The sequence below is a fragment of the Protopterus annectens genome, chromosome 10.part0 (assembly GCF_019279795.1).
Source record: "Protopterus annectens isolate FY-2018-M chromosome 10.part0, PAN1.0, whole genome shotgun sequence".
Classification (NCBI taxonomy): Eukaryota; Metazoa; Chordata; order Ceratodontiformes; family Protopteridae; genus Protopterus; species Protopterus annectens.
The window spans coordinates 1,824,162,863-1,824,179,793 of NC_056744.1; the positions used below are offsets into that span (position 1 = coordinate 1,824,162,863).

General features: G+C 44.4%; 1 protein-coding gene across 4 annotated transcripts in view; it reads left to right on the forward strand.

The window, feature by feature from the left end:
* The window catches only part of PFAS (phosphoribosylformylglycinamidine synthase), a 517,919-nt gene that overhangs the window by 468,950 nt on the left and 32,038 nt on the right, over nt 1-16,931 (forward strand). For all 4 annotated transcript variants that reach the window (XM_044086680.1, XM_044086681.1, XM_044086677.1 and 1 more), the window contains one exon: nt 14,228-14,380. In XM_044086680.1, the coding sequence (XP_043942615.1) occupies nt 14,228-14,380 (153 nt within the window). The remainder of the gene's footprint in view (nt 1-14,227; nt 14,381-16,931) is intronic.

Sequence of the window (16,931 nt, forward strand, 5' to 3'; positions counted from 1 at the left end):
AAGCAGTAAGAATGTCACAGAGAAGAAGGATTGTTTTCCATGAAGACACCAAACAGAAGCAGTAAGAATGTCACAGAGAAGAAGGATTGTTTTCCATGAAGACACCAAACAGAAGCAGTAAGAATGTCACAGAGAAGAAGGATTGTTTTCCATGAAGACACCAAACAGAAGCAGTAAGAATGTCACAGAGAAGAAGGATTGTTTTCCATGAAGACAGTGGAATTTTCATTGGGGATAGTTCTGCACAGAAGCAGTGGGTTTGTTGTAGGTTGTATTTCAAAGGACTATTCTCACAGAAGCAGTAAAAGATTTGCAGGATGTGTAACTGAAGACTGAACCACACACAAGCAGAGTCTCTTCAAAGATTGTAGTACTTGTAGTAGTTTGTTGCAGAGTGCAGCACCAAAGATTGTATCGGATGCAAGCAGTGAGAGTTGTTCATGGGTAGGTACTAGGTTATCGGCTCTCAAGCCTATACAAGCCTAGCCAAATGGTATCCTGGCTTTCATGACCCAAGAAAATTATTTTCCTGTGCCCCTGTCGAGCAGAGCCACAGAAGTGATCCCCAGGGCGAATTTCCTATTTCCCATCCAATCATCAAGATTTTTCTTGAAGAGTGCTAATTTTATCTATTTTATTTTACATTTGTTGACCGGGATAGTCCGACTGGAATACATGTCCATTTTCAGCAGAGTCCCGGGGAGAAAAGCTCCAACAGGGTTAATCAAGAGACATAAAGACATATTACATTGTATTCAGGGTGAAAGATTATTAGAGTAAAAGGTACAAATGATTACATTACATTCAGGTTAATTCACACTTAGTTGACTAATACAAAAATTGCATACTTGTAGGAATTGCTCATGTGTAAGCTAGTCAGGGTTTGTACATGGACAGAGCCAATGTGATTTATAGTGGATTTTTAGTTCTTTTTTGAATAGAGCTAGGGATGGTAAGGACGTAAGCTTATAGGGAAGAGAATTCCATACCTTGCCAATAATATTGGAGTACAGTGAATCGCCGCCTAGGTTATGGGACTTGCAAGTTTGTATTAAGAGTTTGTTAGCTGAGCGAAGAGAACTTAGACTGGAGTAAGGGGTTAGGATGTTCTTTAGTGCAGGTGTGTTATCTGGATGTTTCAGGATTTTAAAGGCTTCTATGAGTTGGTATTCAAGTACAAGATTAGGGAGTTCTGGCCAGTCGAGTTTTTTCAGGCTTATGCAGTGATGTGTTCTATAGGGTAGGGCAGTGATGAATCTGGCAATGTGATTATAAGAAGTGGAGAGGCGATTGAGGTCAGACTTGTTGAAGTTCGTGAGGATTGGGGAGGCATATAGTAGGGTGGATAGGAGGTGCAAGCGGGCAGTAGCTAGCCTAGCAGCTGGAGTTAGGAAGGTTTTTAGCCTGTATAAAGAACCTAGTTTTTTGTTAACCATTTTAATAGTTTGGTTGATGTGGGTGTCAAATCGTAGTTTGTTGTCAATGATTACTCCTAATAGTTTAGCGTTGGTAGTAGGAGAAATAATGGTACCATTGTTGGATTGAATGGTAAAGTGTGTGAAAGGTGTTGGGTTGGTTGGGTGGAAAAGAAGAAGTTGGGTTTTTTTTGGGTTTAGGATGAGTTGATGGTCAGTTAGCCAATTTTCAACTTTGGTAAAGCAGTGTTGGGTGGTTATTAGAAGGTTGTCAAGGATAGGATTAGAACAGATGAGAGTTGAGTCATCTGCATATTGGATGCAGGTGGCTTCGGGGATCACTGAATGGAGGTCATTTATAAAAATTGAGAACAGAAGAGGACCTAAGATGGACCCTTGGGGTACGCCTATACTGTTCGGTAATAGGCAGGAGAGTTTGCTCTGCCACATAACTGCCTGTTGTCTGCCTACGAGGTAGGCCTGAAACCAGTTTAGGACTTGGGTGTTTAGATGTAAGGTTGCTAAGGTTTTGAGAAGTAACTGGTGGTTTACCATGTCGAAAGCTTTCGACATATCTAGAAAGAGAGCTGAGGAGATATTTTTGTTATTCCGGTTATGGTTAATTTTCTCTGTGAAAGAGAGGAGGGCAGTAGTTGTGCTGTGATGGGGTCTAAATCCATGCTGACAATCAGTTAGTAACTTGTTTTGGGTGAGATAGGACATGAGTTGGTTATGCACACACTTTTCCATGATTTTGGCAAGTGGTGATAGTATAGCAATTGGTCTATAGTTAGAGAGTTCGGTGGATGATCTTCCTTTATGAAGCGGTATGATGTAGGATATTTTCCAGATTGCTGGTATAGTGGACTCGGTAATGGTTCTGTTAATTAATATTGAAATGGGGTATGCTATGACATCTGCAGCAATTTGCAGGTATTCTGCAGGTAGAAGATCTGCAGAGAGGGTAGTTGGCTTTAGTTTTTTCAAGCAGGATCGGATGAAAGCAGTGGATATGGGTTGGAGGTTAAAGGATAGTGCAGAGTTGGGTGTCGTATTGTTAGGTGTGGTAGAGGGGGTAGATAGTTGGTTAGCTAGTAACTGAATTGTTTCGGTGAAGAAGGTATTAAAGTTGTTGGCTACTTCTTCTTGGTTCTTATCTGATAGAGTTTCTGGGGTGGGAGTGGTGGATTTTCCTGGTTGGAGAAGTTTGTTCAATCCTGCCCAGAATTTTTGAGGGTGCTTTTGGTTTTTGTTTTGTAGGTGGTGAAAGTAGGTTTTCTTATCTTGGGTGGTGGCCTTTTTGGTTTCGTTCCTCATTTGCTGGAAGATGATCCGGTCTAGTGGTAACTTGGTAGTACGCCATTTGTTCCATGCCTTATCCCTATTAACTATTTTGGTTTTGGTTTCTGTTGATAGCCAGGGAGCAATGTGAGTTTTAATTCTGGATACCCTTTTGGGAGCATGAGAGTCAAGTAGGGTAAGGAATATTTCATTAAAATGTGAGATTGCCTCATCTAGGGGAAGGGATTTCAATGTTGACCAGTTACAGTATTTGAGTGCCATGTTAAATTTTAGAGGATCAAATTTTTTTTTGTTTCTGACTGTTCTATAGATTGGTAAGCTGGCATTGGATGGGTTATCTTTCCGAATGTAAGTAAGCATATGGTCACTAAGATCGTTGGGGAGAGTCCCCGGGGTATATTTTTGGGGGTGTTCCTTGACGAGCACCCAATCAAGTATGCTTTCCTTTTGTTTATTATTACCTATTCTGGTGGTAGTGGTTATAACCTGAGAGAAGCCATGGAGATTTAAGGTAGTAGGATTGGACTGTGCAGAGCATTTGTTCCAATCAATGTTAACATCTCCCAGGACTACTGTTTCTTGTGGATAGTTGTTATCTATCCAGTTTAGGATAGCTTCTAAGGTTTCAATATTGTTCCCTGGGGGTATATAAGTAACTATTAGGTTTATACTTTTTAGTTTATTTAGTTGTAGTTTTAGAGCTAAAATTTCAGCATTTGCAACCTGCGGTGGTTGTTTGGGGTGAGTTAGGATGTTTAGGGTATTTTTATAAAGGACAGCTATCCCACCTCCTTTTTTCTTTATTCGGTCGGCTCTGAGTATGTTGAACCCAGGTGACATTATCTGATTGTCTTTGGTTGATGGTTTAAGCCAAGTTTCAGTTAGACACATGATGTCAGGTAAGTAGGTTGCAAGCATGGCATGTAAGTTATGAACCTTGTTGTTCAGACTTCTTATGTTTAAGTGACAGATGAGTAGAGAGTTAGTTGGTCTAAGGGAGATTGGATGTTGAGTGGGCTTAGTTTGACATAGGTAGTTTGTTCCAGAGTATGGGAAGTCTCTGGGACAGGAATCTATCCATCCAGCATGATGTTCATTGTATTATACTGCTGCAGTCATCACACTTGGGTTATCCTGCCGTCAGGTGGTCCCGCAGTCGGCCAAATCCCAAAGTCTTGGTCTGGCGTCTGTTGTCGTTGCTTCTTCCCTGATGTCAGTGCGACAGGGGTATAAAAGAGGCAGCCAACGCCATTTTCTTCAGTCTTTCTTGCCGCACGGTGCCCGAAGCAAAAGCAGTTCGCAAGTGCCGGTCGGCTAGCTCCTGAGATTTTCGAATCGAATTTCAGCCCGAAGTCTTCTCTAAAGCTAAGTACCCCGTTGGGGAAACTTTTCTTGCCTCAGACAGATGTCAGACAAAGTTAATAATTGCATTTCTTGTGGAAAACAAATAACTCATAAGGATTTTCATTCTTATTGTATTCCTTGCCTAGGCCCAGACCACGACGTCTCTGATTGTCGGTTTTGTGCTAGGTTCAACAAACGTACAGTCAAGCGTCGGGCAGATTTCGCCCGACATTATTTTGGCAGAAAATTTAACTATAGCATGTCGTCGGAGCAACCGACATCAGCAATGACTAAGAAACGCAAGGATAAGGACAGGCAGCCAAGGCCAAGACCAGATACCGAGGCCTCAGCAAGGCCTGCCGCCGGTTCTCCGGTTTTCAGCGAGGCGCTTACGCAGCCCCTGACTACCGCTGATTTAGAAATTCTGACGGCCTCCCAGACCGAATCAGCTGGGCCTCAGGAGCCAGTTCTGTCTCACCCCTTGGACGCCAACCCTGACGGTGATCCAGAGATTTTGGACAGGCCTTCGGTTTCTGACGGTGTCTTCAGTCCGGCAGCTATTTCTGTTAAGTCTTACGCTAAACTTAAAGCCCCCTTAAAAGTTAGGAAACCGGGTTCACAGATCCCCCCACAGGCCCCTATGCCTAAAAAACAGATGCTCAAGATGGCTGAGGATTTAATTACCCTTATCAGGGGTTCCCAACCCCCTCCTGACAAAAGGCCTAGACTGGAGGAAGATTATCCTTCCTCTGACCAAGCATCCATTTCCTCAGCTAACTCTGAGGACCAGGATTATTCCTTCCCTCCTTATGAAGACTCAGATGCTGAAGAGTCCATTCCCTCTGTCTCCCCCCCTGAAGACTACTCCTTTGGGGAAACTTTACACACCATGAGGGAACACTTCCACTGGGAAGGCCAAGATTACTCTGACTCTAAGAAAAGACTCCGTGAGTTTCTTCTTCTTCCACAGCATAGACCCCTTGCAATTCCTCCAGTTTTAGACATTTTGGATGATGTCTACACCGAATCTAGTCTCAAGCCAGACTCACCTCCTGCACCAGCTAAACCAGACAGATACTACCGAGTTCCTGATTCTCATAAGTTTCTATATAAAAGCCCTGTTGCAGACCCCGAAACCATTTCCCAGGGTCCCAAAGGGGTTAAGGCCTCTACTGCTAAGAATCCACTACGTTCTGAAAGAGATTCCAGAACATTAGAAAGATGGGGAAAGAAAGTGTATACGTCTGCCACTTTGGCCATGAGGGCCTTAAACTGCCAATTCCACATGCTAAAATACCAGCAGTACTTGATTACACAGTTAAAGCAGAAAATGATCCCTCAGACAGATCAACCTGATTTCAAAGAGATGCAGGATTTGCTGCATGCAGCAGAACAGGTGGGAAAGCATACCTTACAGTGTGGTTTTGATTAATTGGAAGCCTCATGTAGAGCAGCTGTCACAGGATCTGTAATTCGTAGACATGCTTGGCTAAAAGAGCAAGCCTTACCAGGACATGTCAAAGCAAAGTTATTGGATGCTCCATTGCAGAAAGATGTTTTATTTGGTGTCAAAGCAGAGGAAGTCTTAAAGAAAATGGAAGAAAAGGCAAAATCTATGCAGATAGTCAAAGATTTTTTACAGGTACAACCTTCTCGTTTCAGCAGAAACTGGCCATCAAAAAACTGGTCCTTTCCTGCATCAGACAGACCCCAAAGGGGCAGGTGCAGACGCCCAAGGGGCAGAGGCCAGCCACAAGGTTCTTTCAGGCCTAGATAATGGCATACAAGAACTCAGAGGTGGAGACGAAAGATCTCAACCCTTCAGGAAACAAACACAATGACTTCCCTCTTCGCCTGCCAAGCAAAATTGCCCTGGCAGCACCTTTGGGAGGAAGACTGGCTCTATTTCCACAAAATTGGCGTATCATAACAAAGGACAAATGGGTTCTGGATATTATTACCCGAGGCTACAGATTTCATTTTCACACTTTACCACGGATGAGAGGCATGCCAAATCTGCCTCCAAACCAATGGGCAGAGGCACAAACGCAAATTTCAGCTCTCATGGATATGAAAGCAATTCAAAAGATACCTACAAAGGAGCAAGGTCAAGGTTTTTACTCAAGACTATTTCTAGTACCAAGAAAGGACAAAGCCTGGAGACCCATTTTTGACCTCTCAGTTCTAAACACATACCTGGAGGTACCCAAATTCAAAATGCTCACACTACAGCAGCTTCTTCCCATGCTGGGCAAGGAGTCTTGGCTGGTAATGTTGGACCTCAGAGGCATACCTGCATGTCCCTATCAGACAAGATTACAGAAGATACCTCAGATTTTTGGCGGGTACAACGCATTATCAATTCTCTGCATTGCCCTTTGGCTTATCTACTGCACCCAGAGTATTTACGAAATGCCTGGCATCAGTAATTGCATACTGCAGACAACGAGGAATACAAATTTATCCATATCTGGATGACTGCCTGATCCAAGCGGACAGCAAGCCCATTCTATTACAGCATCTGGCATTTGTAACAAAGCTGCTAAGTTGCCTAGGGTACGCAGTAAACAAAAAGAAGTCAAAGCTAATACCCTCACAAGACATAATATTCCTGGGTGCCAGCTTAAATACAACGGCCCAGATGGCTTATCTCACGCCAGACAAACAAAAACAACTGACTCATTACTTCAAAAAGATGGCAACTTTTACCCAGCTCACTGCAAGGAAAATCCTGCAGGCATTGGGGTTCATGGCATCCTGCATTCAACTAATTCCACATGCAAAGCTGCAAATGAGGAAATTACAATGGTACCTGAAAAGTGTATGGACTCAACACAGGCACAGCCTCGAAACAAGTATACCTCTCATTCCTTGCCCTCAAAAAGAGTTCCTATGGTGGGCTCAAGCATGTCAAATAAACAAGGGTCTTCCTTTTGTCTTGCCTCCAGCAAACCAAACTATGACAACAGATTCTTCAGACTATGCCTGGGGAGCACACATTGCAGGACAGTGCATACAGGGCAAGTGGTCTGCAAAACAAATGCATCTACACACCAACCAAAAGGAGATGCTAGCTGTGCAAAATGCACTGACAGCCTTCAAGGACCTCTTGCATCCAGGACAGCTACTAATAAGGACAGACAACACCACAGTTATGTGGTACATAAACAAACAGGGAGGAACACACTCCTACCCTTTATGCAGACAGGCAATTACCTTGTGGACCACAGCATTGACTTACCAAGTACAACTGCAAGCACAATTCCTGCCAGGAAAGGAAAACATATTGACAGACGAATTAAGCAGAAATATGGCAGATCCGCATGAGTGGAGACTACACCCACAAGTATTTTCAATGATAACTCGAAGGTGGGGACGCCCAGACATAGATCTATTTGCCTCCCCCAACAATTGCCAACTACAGAAATTTTGCACAAGGACTTATCATTCCCTAGCCTGGAAAGTGGGCGCCCTCTCATTCAGTTGGACAGCATTGACAGTCTATGCCTTCTCACCACTACCTCTATTGACCAAGATATTACTGAAAGTCAGACCAGAGAGACCACAAATGATCCTCATTGCTCTGGACTGGCCACGTCAGCACTGGTAACCATTACTAAGGAACTTGACCCACAGCCCTCCATGGATCTTACCTCATTTCCCACTTCTGTTGACTCAGCAAAACTCTCAGATCCTTCACAGTCAGCTCAGGACTTTAAATTTAGCTGCGTGGAGAATACCTTGAATTATCAATCAACACTTCTCTCAAAGGATGTCCTGAATGTCATTTTGGAGGCCAGGAGGCCCAGCACCAGGAAAAACTTACTCAGACAAATGGAAAAGATTTTGTGCATGGCACAAGGCTAAAGGCCAAAATCCTGGGATACCAAACATTCCTCAAATACTGCAATACTTAACTGAGATGCTACACAAAGGCCTTTCTTTCTCATCCATTAAGATCCATGCTTCGGCCATTTCAGCTCAATATAATATGGATCCTCCCATATTCTCACACCCTTTACTAAGGCAGTTTCTCAGAGGGGCTAAGAATATAAGACCCCCCCCAGAAAACCCCCAACGCCAGCTTGGGACCTCAACTTCATTTTAGAAAAATGAACACTGCCTCCTTTCGAACCAGCCTTTTCAGCAGAACTACAGTACTTGTCATGGAAAACAGCTCTGTTGCTGGCTATCACCTCAGCACGCAGGGTCTCAGAACTACAGGCACTCATGGCAGTGGAATCTTTCATCATTTTCCATCAGGACAGAGTCTCTTTACGAACTAACCCTACCTTTATGCCAAAGATAGTATCTAGTGTGGCTTTGAATCCGGCCATTCATTTACCCACCTTTTATCAAACCCCCAGAATAAAGGAGAAAAACTCCTTCACTCTTTGGACATTCACAGACAGCTACGTTACTATTTGGATAAGACAAAGACCTTCAGAAAAACTGACCAACTCTTTGTATCCTTTGCTGCCGACCGGCACTTGCGAACCGCTATCACCGCACGGCAAGAAAGACTGGAGAAGATGGCGTCGGCTGTCAGCTTTGTACTCCTGGCACTCTGACGTCAGGGAACATGGTTGAACAGCCGATGCCGGACCCAGACTTTGGGATTCTGTCCGACCGAGGGCTGCCTGCCGGCAGGGGAGAACCCTACAGTCATGACTGCAACAGTGAAGAAACTCGAACATCTACATTTATGGTAGGTGTACACAACTGTACTATTTCCTGACTGCTGTGGTGATGTGATTATCAAAGGGGAGACTACTGTCCACCTGTGTCCCAAGGTCTCTTATCACACTTTCTTTGTTAAGTAGACTACTACCTATCTGGTAGCTCATGGGTACAGAGTTTACCAAAGGGGATGACAATGCACTTTTTGGCATTGAGCTTGAGGCCATGGCTTTGACACCAGGCATATGCCTCAGTGAGGCCCTTTTGCAGGATGTCCACATCATTAGGAGGTTCCATTATGGCTCCTAGTTTGCAGTCATCTGCAAACTTCATTAGCCAAAGACCTTCTGTGTTAGCCTGTACTTCAGAAAAGTAGATACCAAACAGGAGAGGACCCAGGACTGAACCCTGTGGTACTCCACTTGTCACTGGTCTGAAGTCATATTTGGAGTTTGCTACTTTCACAGTGTGGGTTCTATCAGTGAGCCAGTTGGCAATCCATTTTGTGACATAGGGATTTATACCTAGTTGAGTCAGTTTATCTATAATTCCAGAGAGGGGGGTGGAGTCAAAAGCCTTGGCGAGATCTAGATAGGCTGTGTGAACCACTGTACCCTCGTTTACGGCTTTGGTGACTGCTTCAAAGAAGTTAGTCAGATTTAGAAGACATGGTCTGCCATTTACAAACCCAAACTGGGTGGGGTCCAGAGTTTGGAGATTACCAATGTCTTTGTTTATAAGTTCCATGATGATACGTTCCATGGCCTTGCAGACCAGGCTCATTAGGCTAATGGGGCGGTAGCTCCCGGGGTCTGTGGTTGCTCCCCCTTTGTGGAGTGGGATAACCGTCAGTGTGTGCCATTCAGTGGGCACAAAGCCTGAGGTGAGGCTATGACTGAACATGGTGCTTAGGTGGGGTGCCAGTTCATTCTGTAGTTCATGTAGAACGCAGCCTGGGATGTTGTCAGGTCCCATGGATGCTGCGTTCTTGGCTTTGGAGAGTGTCGTTTTTACCTGAGCAGCCATGATTACAGGAACTTTGCATTCTCCCGGTATAGAGATGGGCCCTTGAGGGGAGTAAAGTTAGCACTGAACCTGCCACGATGTTGACAATATCAGTTGGTTCTTTATATTTAGTGCCATTGTGCTGTAACTCCGAGCAGATCCGAGTGTTGCCATTGAGATTTTTGACATAGCTATAGAATGCTTTGTGATTGTCTTTAGAATCAGTGGCGATTTTATTTTCATAACTCGTTTTCGAGGATTTTATGAGGGATCTCAACTTCTTACTGAGGCTGACCAGGGAGTTCTTCCAGTCATGGGATTTTACTCTTTTTTTTTTTGCAACAGTTTCTTTCTTCTGTTGTAGAGTTGTTTATGGCAGGGGACCAGCAGATTGGCTTCCTTTTTTTGGAGGATAACATCTTGGTTCTGTTAGAGATAGCACAATCCATGCACTCGTGTAAGTGCTTAGAAAGTGCATTTGTGTAGGATTCAGCAGTCGTACCTCTGTTGTTTGTCTGCATGGATGTTGTGAAGTTTGCCACTTCTGTCTTAAGAAGCGTGAAGTTGGCTTCGGAGAAATTTTTACAGTGGTTTCCCTAATGAGGGGTGGGGGCGCGATGTGGATGTCTAGGCTTATTAGCTTATGGTCGGATCTGGCCAATGAGAAATTGACCTCTGATGTGGAACACCGGTCACCCATGTTGGTAATGACCAGGTCTAGGATATTGCTGCCCCTGGTGGGGGTGTGAATAGTTTGATCCAAGGCGTTGGAATTTATGAATTCCAGAAAAAAATTAGCAAAAGAGTTGGTACACAAGTAGTTTTCCCAGTTAATGGTGGGGTAGTTGAAATCGCCCATTATTAGGGTGTTGGGTTGTACCCTAATACTTTCCAGTGTATCAAGAAATGAGCAGTGGGAATCCTGCGGCATGGTGGGGGATCTGTAGCAAGTTACAGTTTGGATTGCGGTCTTGCCCAGAGTCAGTTGCACTTGGATAAGCTCAGATGCATTATGCTGAGCAACTAGCCTGGAGAGGTGTGGATATCCTTAATGAATATGGACCCGCCTCCACCTTTAGTGTTTCAGTCCAGGTTAGGTGGCCGAAAGATGTGGTATGAATTATAGCCTGGTAATGCAGGGGTGCTCTCTGGAGCCTTGAACCAGGTCTCTGTCACTACAGAGATGTTAATATTCTCCATTTTAAGGAGTGCCTCGGGTGAATGCATTTTGATGTTTAGACTTCTAGCATTCAGTAGCATTACCTTTAGATTTTGCTTGCTTGTACCTTTTACGGTGGTGAATTTGTCATTTGAACCTTGCCTAAAAAAGGCACTATAGGGGTGGCAAGAGCCTTAGCCAGTATCCGGAATCCCAAGGGCAACAGGTGCAGGCCATCTCTGGCAAAGCATCGTAGTCTGTCGATCATGTCATCCCAGGCAAACCGATACTGGATCCCCTTAGAATGACACAAGAAGCTTAGCCAATTGTTGAAGTCAGTCATTTTGTCCTTGTACTGTGGTATCATTCTGGATGCTGCGGTGGTACGGCGGTAGCGTTGTTAACTCACAGCAAGAGGTTCTCCCGTTCGATTCTCTGCTTGGCTTGGGAGTGCCTTCTGTGTGGAGTCTGCATGTCCTCTCCGCGGTTGGGTAGTGTTCAAAAGACATGCGTGCATAAATGGGCATGCCTTCGTTGAAGGTTGGGCATCGAGCTGGCACCTCGGCTTTTCGTTAAAATCTACTGCCAATCATTAGCGGACTGGAGTTCCGCTGTGGCGACCCCTTACCGGGAAAAAGCCGAAAGACAAACAACAGCAACAACTGTGGTATCATTCTGGGTGATGGCAGGATGCTACTCAGGACTAGGGTCATACCTTCCTGGGCTACAAGATCAGAGAGCTCCTCCATGTCTCTTTTCATGTAGTCCAGGGTGGTACATCTCCGGTCATTTACACCAACATGGACAATGACAGTCATATTTTTACATTTTGTGGAGTGACCTGAGTGCGTGTGTTATGTTGGCGGATCCTGGCACCCGACAGGCAGCTGACAGTAACTTTCTCCTTGTTTAACCTGGTGAGTGGAGCATCAGTGTGTCTGACTATAGTCACCTATGACTAGAGTGTTGGGTACGTTGTGCTGAAGGTATTACTGTACAGAAACAATTTAATGCAGATATGTCTATGATGATTGTACTGCACAGTCGTAATGACAGTGTAGTAAGCTGTGTCACTGAGGGGTGTACCGCACTGAATCACACTATCAGTTAGGACTGCACAAAAGTACCTGAGTATATGTTGCAGGGTGCATTTGTAAGGGTTGTACTTTGCCTTGAGATTGTTGCAGACAGTTGTATATCGGAGGAGCAGAGGGTGTTGCATGGGGTTTTTCTTGATGGTTGCCATATGGCAAAGTGTGAATGTGTTACTGGTGTTTGTACTGTACAAAACAGAGAGCATCACAATATGTCACTGAGCATTGGATTCTGGGCAGAAACAATGAGTGATGTTATAGGATATGTCATGAGCATTGCATTCTGGGCAGAAACAATGGATATTATAGTATTTGTCACGGAGCATTGCATTCTGGGCAGAAATAACGGATATTATAGGATATGTCACTGAGCATTGCATTCTGGGCATAAACGACGGATATTGTAGGATGTGTCACTTGTGGATTGTATACTGTGCAGAGATGTTGAGTATGTCATAGGACGCCTTATTGAGGATTGTATCTGTGCAGCGATATTAAGTATCTTATAAGATGTGTCACTAACGATTGTATTGCAGTGGTAAAAGTTGCTGGCATGTTTTTGTTCCATTTGAAGGTACTATGAGACAGTGGTATGGTCCCCGTCATGTACACACCAAACCTGATTCAGTGGTGTGGTCTCCTTCATGTACACTCCAAACCTGAGGCAGTGGTATGGTTCCTGTCATGTACACACCAAACCTGAGGCAGTGTTGTGGTCCCCCCATGTACACACCAAACCTGAGGCAGTGGTGTGGTCCCCCTCATGTACACACCAAACTTGAGGCAGTGGTGTGATCCCCATCATGTACACACCAAACCTGAGGCAATGGTGTGGTCCCCCTCATGTACACACCAAACCTTAGGCAGTGGTGTGGTCCCAGTCATGTACACACCAAACCTGAGGCAGTGGTGTGGTCTCCCTCATGTACACACCAAACCTGAAGCAGTGGTGTGGTCCATCCTCATTTGCACATCAAACACATGATGGTGGTGTGGTCCTTCATTTGCACACAAATCACAAGTTGATGATGTGGTCTCTCTTTTATTTGCACACCAAAGTTGAGATGTTAGTGTGGCTCCTCTTTACATGCACACCAAACACAAAGTGGTAGTGTAGTCTCCTTCATAGGGACACAAAATGCATGTGATGGTCTGGATCCTTCTCGTGTACATACCAAGCATAGATGATGGTGTGGGTTCATCCCACATGTGCGCCTGATGGCATGTAGTTATGTGGTTCCTTGTCATGTATACCTCAAGCTTGAGATGGTGTGGCCCCTTCTCTCATACATACCAGTTACAGGTGTTGGTGTGGTCCATCCTCTCATACATACCGATTACAGGTGTTGGTGTGGTCCCCCCTCTCGTACATACCAATTACAGGTGTCAGTGTGGTCTGTCCTCTGATACCTACCAATTACAGGTGTTGATGTGGTCCCTCCTCTCATACATACCAATTACAGGTGTTGGTGGGGTCCCCCTTTTCATACAAACCAATTACAGGTGGTGTTGCATTCCCGCCTCTCATACATACCAGTTACAGGTGTTGGTGTGGTCCCTCCTCTCAAACTTGCCAATTACAGGTGTCACTGTGCTCCCTCCTGTCATACATGCCAATTACATGTATCCATGTTGTCCTTCCTCTCATACATACCAGTTACAGGTGTTAGTGTGGTCCTTCCTCTCATATATACCAAGTACAAGTGTTGGTGTGGTCCCTCCTTACATACACAGCAGACGTGAAGTGGTGATGTGGTCCCTCCTTACATATATACCAGACGTGAAGTGGTAATGTGGTCCCTCCTTACATACACACCAGACGTGAAGTGGTGGTGTGGTTTTGGCTGCTTTACATAACAAGTATGTTGTGATGATAATGGCTCGACTGTCTTCCTGGTAGTACCTGTGCTAAGTGTGTGGATCGCAGTGATTTATGTACAGAGCAGCTAGCCTGCTCCTTAGGCCACAAAGACAGGTGCAGTGTCTTCTACCTTACCCTTGAGCTACTAAGTGTTTATTTAGTGTACACTGATGCATAGTGGTGGTGATTGCATTATTTTTCAGGAATAGTGTTTTCTTCGTATTTGTCCAGTGGTACTATCTTGTGATGGATGCATTGTCCTGGTTTTGGTGACAGCTGCACAGAGGTTCTAATACTGAAGTGGGTGCCACATTTATTGCTTCACCAAAGAGCGATGATTTAATCTTTCCATTTTACTTTATTTCAGAGGCTGTGATTAGGCAAGGTGTGCTCCTGAACCATAACAAATCAGGCCGATATGAGTCCCGCTTTGTTAGTGTCAGTATTCTAGAGAGTCCGTCCATCATGCTGCGTGGTATGACTGGTTCCACACTAGGTGTGTGGGTTGCCCATGGAGAAGGTAAGTGCTCTATCTACTGTCCATGTCAGCTATGGTAATTCTGGTTCTGCATGATTGCACGATTTCATTTTGTGTCTCACCTCTGTGAAAAATGTAACCATCTTCACACCATTGTGTAGCTGCCATGGAAGAAAAGCTACAAATCTGTTTTTTTTTTTTTTTTTTTTTTGGGTGTGTGTGTGTTTATTAACATTTATAAACAAGATTTGTTTAAGAAGAAAAAAATCACTAACGAAAAGTGCAGCCTTTATCCGCTGTTTTAAAAGAAGTGAATGTTTGTTACATTTAAGACGTTATTGTGTTTAGCATTTTGGCAGGTATGTTATTTTTGAGAAGTCTTTGCCCTTCTCCCATTATTTGTTTCAGTTCCCAGCATATGGCCTTGAATTTCATTGGTGAACAATAAATGCAGGTAGGGGCTAGTACAGACTGCCTAACTGGACTCTGGAAGGTGGGCAGTAACATTATTCTGTCTGCTGGATGCTTGACAACAGGGACAATGTATGCATCAAGAATTAGTTGGCTTTGCCCTCAGTCCTTAGCTGAAGATGGGCCAAACTTCTGAATGCATCTGTGAACTGTTATTTGCTCTTTGGTCCTCAAGTTTACAAGGTGTGTAAGAGTTTAGAGACGAGGAAGTTGATGAATACAGTCCACCAATTGTTTCATCCTGCTCTCCCCAGGTATAATAAGAATTATTCTAATATGCAGACACGCTTTTGCAGAACACCAGGCATGGGTAAAATGCCTAAAGGGGAAAGCCCACATGAAGAAATAGCAGGATGATGGGGGGGATGCATCAACCCTTTCCTACCTGTATAGATCAGTTGTGACCATTCAGACCACATTCCTCTTCTTAGCACTAGTAGACCTATACATCAGTTTCGTCTGGCCCCATAGGAGAAGAGTCCTACAACTCTGGAACCGGAATTGTATGCTAGTAGAAAAGCTGGCACTTCGGATTACGCCTGGGGAGAACACATGGCAGGAAAATGCATTCAGGGCAAGTGGACCCACAAACTAGATGCATCTTCACATCAATCAAAAAGAGATGTTGGCTGTTCAAAATGCCCTAACAGCTTTCAAGGACCTTTTACATCCAGGACAACTATTACTAAAGACAGACAACACCACAGTAATGTGGTACATAAACAAACAAGGGGGCACTCATTCTTATCCCCTATGCAGGCAAGCCATGACCTTGTGGAACACAGCTCTAACGTATCAAGTTCACCTACAAGCACAATTCCTGCCAGGAAAAAAAATACTCTGGCAGACGATCTAAGCAGAAATATCATGGACCCTCACGAATGGAAATTGAATCCACAAATCTTCAGCATGGTAACGCAAAAATGGGGATGCCCAGACATAGATCTTTTTGCCTCCCCACTGAATTGCCAACTACAAACATTCTGCACAAGGACTTCTCACAAACAAGCATGGAAAGTGGATGCTCTTCTGCTCAGCTGGAAAAACCTAAAAGTTTATGCCTTCTCCTGCCTCTCCATTCAAAGGTACTCCTAAAAGCCAGAAAAAAAAACACAGATAATCCTGATTGCTCCAGACTGGCCATGCCAGCACTGGTACCCTATCTTAAGGAACTTGGCTCAGGGCCCACCATGGATTTTGCCTCAAATTCCACACCTTCTGACTCAACAAAACAATCAGATCCTGCACGGTCAGCTCAAAACCCTAAACCTGGCTGCATGGCAGATACATTAGTCAATCAGACAACACCTCTCTCTAAAGCTGTTATGGATGTCGTTCTGGAGGCCAGCAGGCCTAGCACCAGGAAAGCTTACTCAGAAAAATGGAAGAGATTCTGCACCTGGAACCAGGCTCAAAGCCTTGACCCTCTTGTTCCAAACATTCCTCAGATTTTACAATACTTAACTGAGATGCTGGACAGAGGCCTATCCTTCTCATCAATTAAGATATACGCCTCTGCCATTTCAGCACATTACAACACGGATCCTCCTTTATTCTGTCATCCCTTGCTAAAGCAGTACCTCAGAGGGGCTAAAAACATAATACCGTCCCGGAGAGCACCAACACCAACTTGGGACCTCAATTTCATTTTGGAAAAACTGATCCTCCCACCTTTTGAGCCAGCCAATACAGCTCCTGGCAGTAACTTCAGCACAAAGAGTTTCAGAACTACAGGCATTAATGGCAGTGGAACCTTTTATAATTTTTCATCAGGACATGGTATCTTTAAGAACAAACCCTACCTTTATGCCAATGGTGGTATCTAGTGTGGCTCTTAACCAAACCATCCATTTGCCAACTTTTTATCCAAACCCCCAGAATAAAGGGGAGAAACTTCTGCACTCTTTGGACATACACAGGCAGCTACGCTTCTGCTTGGACAAAGCAAAGTCTTTCAGGAAAACTGAGCAACTGTTTGTAGCATATGCTGCAGGATCACAGGGCATGGCTATCTCAAAGGTATATCCAAATGGATAGGACACTGTATTCGTTACTGCTACACACAGCATGGAAAATCAGTCCCTAATAACATTAGGCCACATTCCACCAGGGCAGCAGCCAC